Source organism: Brassica oleracea, chromosome C6 (genome assembly GCF_000695525.1).
Source record: "Brassica oleracea var. oleracea cultivar TO1000 chromosome C6, BOL, whole genome shotgun sequence".
NCBI lineage: Eukaryota > Viridiplantae > Streptophyta > Magnoliopsida > Brassicales > Brassicaceae > Brassica > Brassica oleracea.
In genome coordinates, this window is record NC_027753.1 from 167704 (window position 1) to 177818 (window position 10115).

The following is a 10115-nucleotide window of genomic DNA, read 5'->3' on the forward strand; positions in this document are numbered from 1 at the left end:
TTTAATTAGGTTTTATTTTCTGTGGGGTCAAAAGAGAAAATTCAGTGGCTAAATTTTCAAAAATCATATCATTTTCATGTAAAATTTTACAATAAATGTGTAATAGAAAATTTGCGAATATCGTTCTATATAAATTAATGTCTAAGAGATTTTTATATTAGTCCCCAAGCTAGATAAGTGCGGGTTTATAATCAATTCAAATGGAACTCTGAAGATGTTTTACGAACAAGTTTCTGATAAGAACTTCGGGTATGAACAATTGAAATTTGGCAGATTGTACTTGTGTCAGATGCTCATCACTTGCAAAAAAATAAAGAAGAGGAGAATGTACAACTTGTCTCACAGAAGAAATGTAAACAGGGTATGAAAAATAGACTTAGGCTGAATCAGTTTCCTCGAAGAAGTTTTTGAACTCAAGAAGCCTTGACGATTGCCTTCCTGCTTTCCCTTCACCACCAAATGAAAACACACACATGACCAAAGATTTCAGCTGTATGAAAGGAAGCATGAGAGTTAAGGAGCAAGGTGAATAAGGTAATGTACCTTTGCAGCGTCTTTGAGAGGTCCCCAACACTCAATCCGATTGTATTTAGGTGTGCTTGAATGGAAATAAACCCATACATAAGCATCCATTAGCTCAGGGTTCTCTCTAAACATGACTGAATCTCCATAGATCACAGCTTTTAGCCCCTATGAACCACAATGCCAAAGAGTTTACGACAACTCATTTCTGCATTTCTTTTGTACCAATTAGACCAAAAAAAAAAAAAAAGAAGGAAGAAAACTAACCAAAGGCAGTTCCTTGGAGAATATGTGATACCTAAGCTCTGCAGCCATATCCTGCAATAAACTAAGCCCACTAACACAACAATGAATATGTAACCGCAACTCGTCATTCACCTTCTTCCACTCAGCAACCACATCGTCTTTCTTGTACCAGCCTTCTAGTTGATCCAGGTTGATGACGTTTGAGATGGTTAAGGTCAAGTTAGCGGTGAAGTCACAGTGTGAAAGAATATATGTGCGTGGTGTTATAATCCCTCCGCTAGCTTTAGCCTCCAATATCTCCCCTAAGAACTCCACTTTGAGCTTTGAGGAATCAAAGTTTGCTTGTGGAACTAAAAGCCTTACAGCCTAATTCACAATCATTAACATGAAGAGTTCAATTTCATATAACAGTGAGATCGAGTTCAGAAGTGAATCTATGATCAGATATTTTCGCAATTCGCCTCTCTCAGTCCACAAATATGGGCGAAAATTTTCAAAAAAAAAAGAAAAAAGAAGATCTTTGGCTCACCTCGGAAACTAAAGTATTGTGGGAGATGCCACCGTCGCTAATGGCTGAGCTTCGAGGAACCCTAATTCTTGTCTTCAGGAGCTTGCCGCAGGAACGGTGATGGTGGCCGATGAATTTTCGATTGGGACAAAACAGAACTGGATTGTGGTAATAAGGAAGGATGTGAGAGGCCATGAGAGGAAGGAACGTAACAGCAGGGTTAATGCATGAGCTGATCCTTCTTCATTGTTCATCTTCCACCATTTTTGTCTTCGAGAGAGATAGATATGTGGGAGAGCAGATGTTATTATTCAAAGATACACAGCCACAAACTGAGTTGCGGAGCTTTTTTCTCCACACAATCAACAATTTACAATTCATTTGAGATTTTCTCCAAATATTATTATCTTTTCTTAATAGGTTACTAGTAAGACCCGTGCCTTGAGGATGATAAAATATTTATTTAAAAACTTATATTTTTATATTGTAAAATCTGATTATTTCTGAGGGTCTTTGCGGATCTGGTTTAATTCGGTTCGATTCGGACTGGATTTTTGCGGGCCTGGTTCAGGTTTGAGTTCACATAACCTATTTAAATTTTTTCTAAAATTAAAGTTTTCATATACTTTAAATTTTTTAAAATTTTAAAATAAAAATAATATATACCATATAAATTTGAATAATATATGCCAAAATACTTAAACTTAACATAAAAATTGGTTTAGTTTAAATATTTGGATAAAAAATCAATAGATATTTTAAGTATTTTAGGTATTTTAAGTATCGTTTAGCTATTTAAAACATGTACTTATAACTATTTGTATATATTTCCAAGTATTTTGAACAACTTATAAACATCTTATATATTTTTTATATATTTTTAGATATTAAGTATTAAAATAATTAATATATTTAAGTATATAAATCTTGTTCGGATATATTCGGATATCCGAAATATTTCAGATCGGGTTTGTTATAGTTCTCTAGATACCAAAGTTTTGAACCCATTCGGATATCTAACCAATTTTGGTTAAAGTTCAGTACTATTTTTTGGATAGGCTTTGGTTCGGTTTTTTGGATTCAAATTTTTTTGCCCAATCCTATATTTTTATTGCTACAAAATTTTAAACGAAAATGATTTTGGTTAATATTGATTTTGGGTATTAAACAATTTTTAAACCAAAACACATTTTACTATGTACGTGACTCATTTAGTTAATCATTAAAAAACTGTTCTATGCCCATTTAAAGAAAACAATGGCCTGAACTTTAAAAATGCTACCATTTCAAATTGTAAATCGACACTTTCAAATATTCTATGTCGGTGTTGTGAAGAATAGAAAGGAGATTAGGGTTAGGAAATCAAATTTGTTGTGCAATTGATGTTCTCGCAAAGTAATTTCAATAGTTTCTAAATAAATCTTAGTTGTATCGATCTCTCGTAAGATTTTTGAACAATATTAATTAATAAAATCTTGCACTTGCTAGAGTAATGAATTATTTCTCAATTAATATATAGGAAATTAAGGTAATCACATAAATCAACATAATACCTCTTGTTTATTTATAGCTAGGTGTTTTCCTGCACCATGTGCAGTAAGAAATTTTTTAAATCTAATTTATATTTAAAAATAAAATTTATTAAATATTATAAATTTTACTATTTTCTTACTAATATTTAATATAGATTTGATATATATTAAATCAATTTGTATAAAACTAATAAAAATGATATAAAATTGTATATTTATCAAAAATTTGCTAAACAATATTTATAAAATTTGTAGATATATAATAAACTAATGATCTTACGATTAGATATTTAACTTTTTCTAAATTGTAGAAATTTTTGAAAGCTTTGGTAATACAAATTGTATAATTATACAAAATTAATAATATTTCAAAATTTGAAATGTTATATATGAATATATTTATTTGATAGATGATGTATGAGCTATTACCCTATTTAAAAAAAGTTTACCAAAAAGAAATATCAATATTAAATGTAATATATGAATTATTACCATATTCTAATAAGTTTGCAAAAAATATAACTCAACATTAAATAAAATTATTCATGTCATATTTTTTCGGAAGCCATGTCATCAATTTCAGTAGCCATGTCATATTTGTTTTGTAAAATTGATTGTAGAGATGACATGTGGCAAAATCACTTCGCAAATATAGTCTAGGGGATATGTTTATGGTAAATAAATCAAAATAATTATTTTATATGTTTTATATGCTATATAATTATATTCATTGATAGTGACATAACTATATAGTATTTTTAATATAAATATTTATTATTGAGATTTCTTACTTATATGGTTTTATTAACATTTGTATAAAACTCAATTTGAGATAAAAGAGAATGAGCTGCGAGACTAGGGTTTTGGCGAGAAACGAAACTAGGGCTTTGAATTCGGAGGATCAGGATGCCATGATGGATGTGGGGGAGAGATCGAGACCGCCAGGAGACCCGCCCGATAGGGTGACCACATGGGCAGCAAAGGCGGTGGGTACGACGGCAGGAGGTATGCCGGTTCCAGAGGCTTTGATTGATGATGTGTTTGTGTCGAGAAGGCTCAGAGTAGATTTTCCGAATGGAGAAGATGGAGAACCATCGATCACGATTGAGAACGAGGTACTTGAAGCAATGAACGGGATGTGGAAGCAGTGTATGATTGTTAGGGTTTTGGGGAGGAATGTTCTGATCTCTGCCTTGAGTAGGAAGCTAAGGGAATTATGGAGTCCGAAGGGATCGATGTATGTGATGGACCTACCTCGACAGTTCTTCATGGTCCGTTTTGAGAAGGAGGATGAATATCTGGAGGCATTAACAGGAGGACCATGGAGGGCTTTCGGAAGTTACCTCATGGTGAGAGCCTGGTCACCGGAGTTCGATCCGCTAAGAGATGATATCGTTACAACACCGGTCTGGATCAGATTAACAAATATCCCAGTGAACTTTTATCACCGATCGATCTTTATTGGAATTGCTAAGGGGTTGGGCAGGCCGATCTGTGTGGATCAAACTACATTGAACTTCGAAAGGGCTCGTTTTGCGAGAATTTGTGTGGAGGTGAATCTAGCTAAACCTTTGAAAGGAACGGTGTTGATTAATGGTGAGAGATACTTCGTAGCGTATGAGGGACTATCGGAGATCTGTTCAAAGTGTGGTATCTATGGACACTTGGTACATGGTTGCCCAAAAACGATTGCGGAGCGAGTGGCAGCTTTACCAATACAGAAGGAGAGGTCAGTATCTGTTGAGCTAGCGTCCAAACAAGGACTACCAGAGCAGGAGGAGGGTTTTATTAAGGCAAGGGGATCGAGAAGAGGAGCTCCTCCGTTACTTCGGCCGGTGACTGCCATGACAAGGGAATCACATGAGGAGGTTGATAGAAATGGCCGAGGAACAAAACATATTAAGGAAACGGAGAATCTTGTGTTATCAAACAAGTACGGAAGTCTTGGTACGGATACGAACACGGGGGAACCGAGTGAGGAAGTGATCTCTGGTGAGGGAGATAAGGAGAATCAGGAGGTAAACATTCAGAATGCTAAGGGTAAGGGAACCTTACAAGAGAAGAAATCCTTAGTTTTTGGTAGCAATGGAAGTATTAATTTGAATGGAGGAAATAAAGAGAGATGGAATGGAAATAAAAAATAATGGAGGGAGTAAGAGGAAGGCCCAAAAAATCGACTAACAGGCCGGTTAGAGGATTGGTTTTTGGGCCGACTAAGGGAGAGACTAACCTGTCGACATCAGGAAAATGACTGAGAGTGGAGAATATGTATGCAGGGAGACCTGGTGGAGTTTTCAGAGATAGTGTGGAGGTCAAGGTTATGCCTAAGCTTCTTCAGCTGCGAGATGAGGGGTTAGAAAATCCGATGGAGATCATTAGAAGTGAGACAGAGAAGCAAATGGTGGAAGAACCGACGACGGTGCAGGTGGAGGAGGTAGTGGGATCCCTAGCATAACAGGGTGCCCCGGGAATTCAATCGGAGATTTTTATAATTATGATGATGAATTGTTTATTCTGGAATTGTCGGGGAGCAAATAAACCTAATTTCAGACGGTCTATTAGGTATATTCTGAAGAAATATCAAACTGATTTTCTGGCATTGTTCGAAACTCATGCGAGTGGAGATAAAGCAATGAGGATTTGCCACAACCTGGGATTTGACAACTCTTTTCGTGTAGATGCTATTGGTCAAAGTGGTGGAATTTGGATTTTATGGAGAGATCAAGCGGGAGTGATTACGGTGTTGGAATCATCGGATCAGTTTGTGCATGCGAGGGTGATGATTGGGACTGAGATTATACATATTATTGCGGTCTATGCGGCTCCTACGGTTAGTCGAAGGAGTGGTCTCTGGGACAGTTGAAGCGGATGTTAGAGAATATTGATGAACCGGTTATAGTGGGTGGTGATTTCAACACCATTTTAAGATTGGATGAGTGATCTGGAGGGAATGGTAGACTTTCACCAGACTCTATGGCGTTTGGGGATTGGATTAATGATTTAGCTCTGGTGGATATGGGATTCAGAGGAAATACCTTTACTTGGAGGAGAGGTAAAGATACACAGCACTTTGTGGCGAAGCGACTTGATAGAGTTTTGTGTAGTGCGCAGACTCGCGTGAGATGGCAGGAGGCAGTAGTCACTCATCTTCCTTTTTAGCTTCAGATCATGCACCAATGTATGTACAAATGGAGCCGGAGCGGAAAGGATATCAGAAAAGGAGACCGTTTAGATTCGAAGCTGCGTGGCTTAAGCATGATGGTTTCAAGGAGCTACTATCAACATCTTGGAACAGTGAGATGAGTACTCCAGAGGCACTGGTGTCTTTGAAGGAGAAACTTAAGAAATGGAATAAAGAGATATTTGGAGATGTGATCAAACGAAAAGAGAAACTGCTCGGGGATATAAAAGAAGTTCAGGAGGAACTGGAGAGAAACCCATCAGATGGTCTGTTGGCAAGGGAGGATACATTACAAAAAGAGTTTGATGTTGTCCTTGAACAGGAGGAGGTGCTCTGGTACCAAAAATCACGAGAGAAATGGATAGTGCTTGGAGATAGAAACACGACGTACTATCACACGAGTACCATTGTGAGAAGAAAGAGGAATAGAATAGAGATGCTGAAGAGTGAAGATGGCCACTGGATTGACCAGTCAGAACAGTTGGAGCAACTAGCAATGAACTACTATAAGAGACTGTATTCAACTGAGGATATATCTCTCGATAGCTACCCCAGGTTGGTTTTACTGACTTTACACGTGATGAACTGGAGAGCTTAAATAAGCCTTTCTCGGCAGTGGATATGGAGACTTCGGTGAGATCGATGGGTAAATATAAAGCACCAGGGTCAGATGGTTTTCAACCTGTCTTCTACCAAGACTCATGGGATGTGGTGAGGGAATCAGTAACTCGGTGTGGGCTAGGGTTCTTTGAATCTGGAGTTCTTCAGGAGGGCATGAATGATGCAATGGTGGTTCTTATACCAAAGGTTCTCAAACCAGAAAGAATTATGCAGTTTCGGCCTATTAGTTTATGTAATGTCTTGTTCAAGACGATAACAAAGGAAATGGTGATGAGACTGAAGACACTAATGCCAAAACTAATAGGTCCAGCACAAGCCAGTTTTATCCCAGGAAGACTTAGCACTGATAACATCGTGGTAGTACAGGAAGCGGTTCACTCAATGAAAAGGAAAAAAGAGAAAAAAGGCTGGATGTTACTTAAGCTGGATCTTGAGAAAGCTTATGATCGCATCAGATGTGACTTCTTAGAGGATACTCTTAATGCAGCGAAGTTACCACATATATGGATCAAATGGATAATGGAGTGTGTTATGAATCCAGGTATGAGTCTACTGTGGAATGGGGAGAGAACAGAAGCGTTTACACCTCAACGTGGTCTTAGACAGGGAGATCCCTTGTCCCCATATCTCTTTGTGTTATGTATGGACTATGCCACCAAATTGACTTCTCTGTTGCAAAGAAGGAGTGGAAACCAATCAAGTTATCTAGAGGTGGCCCAGCTTTATCACATATTTGCTTTGCGGATGATCTGATCTTGTTTGCAGAAGCTTCAGTATCACAGATCCGAGTGATACGAAAGGTGTTGGAGACGTTTTGTGGAGCATCAGGACTGAAAGTTCGCTTGGATAAATCTCTAATTTTCTTCTCTGAAAATGTTCATCGAGATTTAGCTCATTTTATCAGTGATGAAAGCGGAATCAAAGGCACAAAGGAGTTGGGAAAGTATTTGGGCATGCCGGTTTTGCAGAAGAGAATTAATAAAGAGACTTTTGGGACAGTCATTGAGAGGGTTTCGTCTAAATTGGCTGGTTGGAAGAGGAGATTTTTGAGCTTAGCTGGAAGGATAACTCTCACTAAATCTGTTCTCTCATCAATTATGGTTCACACGATGAGCTCGATAGCATTGCCGGTGTCGACTTTGTTCCAACTGGATAAAATTGCTAGGTCTTTTATCTGGGGGAGTGGTGAAGGGATCAGAAAACAACATTTGGTGTCTTGGGAGAAAATCTGTAAACCAAAGAGAGAGGGGGGACTGGGCATAAGATCAGCAAAAGAAATGAACATTGCTCTCTTAGCTAAACTCGGCTGGAGATTGTTGAACACACAAGATGGATTATGGGTGCAAATCTTGCTTAAGAAGTTTCGTGTAGGTGAGATACATGAATCATCATGGTTGGTGCCTCAGGGGAGCTGGTCGCCGACGTGGAGGAGCTTGGTGTTGGGAATTCGAGCAGTTGTGATTCCAGGAGCTTGCTGGATACTAGGAGATGGTCGCCGAGTACGGTTTTGGAAAGATAATTGGTTGTTGCATGAACCTCTACATGGCTTGAGTATGGTGGATATTCCGGAAGCACTGTTGGAGGCAAAAGCTTGTGATTTTATGGCAGAATGGGATAGGTTGGATAACACAGCAAATTGAACCGTACAAATCGACGGAGAATCGATTACGTTTAGCTTCGGTGGTGATCGATGATGTCACAGGGGCTAGGGATAGGATGTCGTGGGGAGGAAGTAAGAATGGTCTCTTCTCTGTGAAATCAGCGTATGCACTCTTGACAACAGACGAGACACTGAGACCAAATATGGAGGCTTTCTACAGTCGGGTTTGGCGGGCTATGGTACCAGAAAGAGTTAGAGTTTTTTTATGGTTGGTTGCGCACCAAGTTATCATGACGAACATGGAGAGGAAGCGGAGACACTTAAGTGACAATGGAATGTGCCCAAGAATGGAGACGAGACATAATCCTTCATGTCCTTCGAGATTGCCCTGCTGCAATGGGACTATGGAGAAGACTTGTGAACCTAAGAAAACAACAACGGTTCTTTAATCAACCACTTTTAGAATGGCTGTATGAGAATCTCACAAACGATACGTCGGCTAATAGAGATCAATGGCCTACAATGTTTGCATTGACTGTGTGGTGGTGTTGGAAATGGAGGTGTGGGTATGTCTTCGGTGAAACTGGGAAGTATCGAGATAGCGTGCAGTTTGTTAAAGATAAGACTCAGGAGGTGATACTAGCAATTAAGAAACTGCGGCCCGCTTGACCGTTGGTGCGCGTGTGGAGAGACAGATCGCATGGTGTAAGCCAGGTAATGGCTGGTGCAAATTGAATACTGATGGATCCTCTAAAGGAAATCCGGGACTGGCTACAGCAGGTGGGGGTATGCGTGATGAATATGGAGAGTGGAGAGGAGGCTTTGCAATCAATATTGGGATTTGCTCAGCCCCATTGGCGGAGTTATGGGGTGTTTATTACGGCCTCTGTATAGCATGGGATAAGGGGATCCGACGGCTAGAGGTGGAGGTTGATTCCGAGAGTGTGGTGGGTTTTCTTAAGACAGGGATTCAGGAATCATCCCTTGTCATTCCTAGTACGTTTGTGCTATGGCTTCATATCAAGAAACTGGTTAGTCAAGATTTCGCATGTGTATAGGGAGGCTAATTGTCTATCAGATGGATTAGCTAATTATGCTTTTTCTTTATCTTACGGTTTGCATTATTTTGAGTTTGCTCCGGAGCATGTTGCTTCCATCTTGTCGGATGATATTCATGGGACTGGTAGAGCTAGACAGATTTTCTTGTAGCGAAGTTTGGATTTGAATAAAAAGTAGGAGATTATTGTCTCCTGCCATCTACCAAAAAAAAACATTTATATATTTGATGTAACCAAAAAAATTTAAACCATTAATATCAAAAATTTCGATACGGGCTTTCAAGGAGGAAATATCGTATATTGGAACATTTAATTCCATATATTCTTAATTGTATAGAAACTCGACTACATAGAAAGTCGAGCAAAATATTAATCCCATATATATATATATATATATTTGACATAAAATCATTAAATGTGTACTATGATCTTTACGAAAACATTTGGTACACTACTTAATTTGACTTAGAATGCATTTGAAACTTTCCAAAAATATTTTAACTACATAAACACAATAAAAATGTCTTTTGCAAGTAATTTATTTTGCTTCTCTAGCATGTATGCTCTATATCCTATATATATCTATATATATATATATATATAAATATGTTTACTTCTCTTCTATGCTGCCACCTATGATGCCACGTCAGAAAGTCATGCGTTCTGGAGCTGACACGTGTTCAGATAAGTAAAACTCTGCGTTTCATTTAATCGAGTTATGTTTCGTTTGTTCACATGTTAATGGGCTTCTAAACATTTAATTGGCCCATCGGAGAGAAGTTGTCTTCCCCGATGGCGTGACCAAAAATTAAGGTTCGTGTCCTCTTCGATCTACACCAGCTATGGA

General features: G+C 38.3%; 2 protein-coding genes across 2 annotated transcripts; one reads left to right on the forward strand and one right to left on the reverse strand.

Annotated features, from left to right (window-relative positions):
* Window positions 1-215: 215 nt before the first annotated feature.
* Window positions 216-1639, reverse strand: LOC106296745 (protein STAY-GREEN LIKE, chloroplastic). The gene is made up of 4 exons (XM_013732969.1): window positions 1298-1639; window positions 790-1134; window positions 544-690; window positions 216-447 (listed from the first exon to the last, which is right to left on the reverse strand). Exons 1-4 carry the CDS (start codon window positions 1469-1471, stop codon window positions 340-342), a joined length of 774 nt encoding a protein of 257 aa, XP_013588423.1. The 5' UTR covers window positions 1472-1639; the 3' UTR covers window positions 216-339.
* Window positions 1640-3650: 2011 nt separating this feature from the next.
* Window positions 3651-5263, forward strand: LOC106297129. Its single transcript, XM_013733412.1, has 2 exons — window positions 3651-4848; window positions 5085-5263. Exons 1-2 carry the CDS (start codon window positions 3651-3653, stop codon window positions 5261-5263), a joined length of 1377 nt encoding a protein of 458 aa, XP_013588866.1.
* The last annotated feature ends 4852 nt before the right edge of the window (window positions 5264-10115 follow it).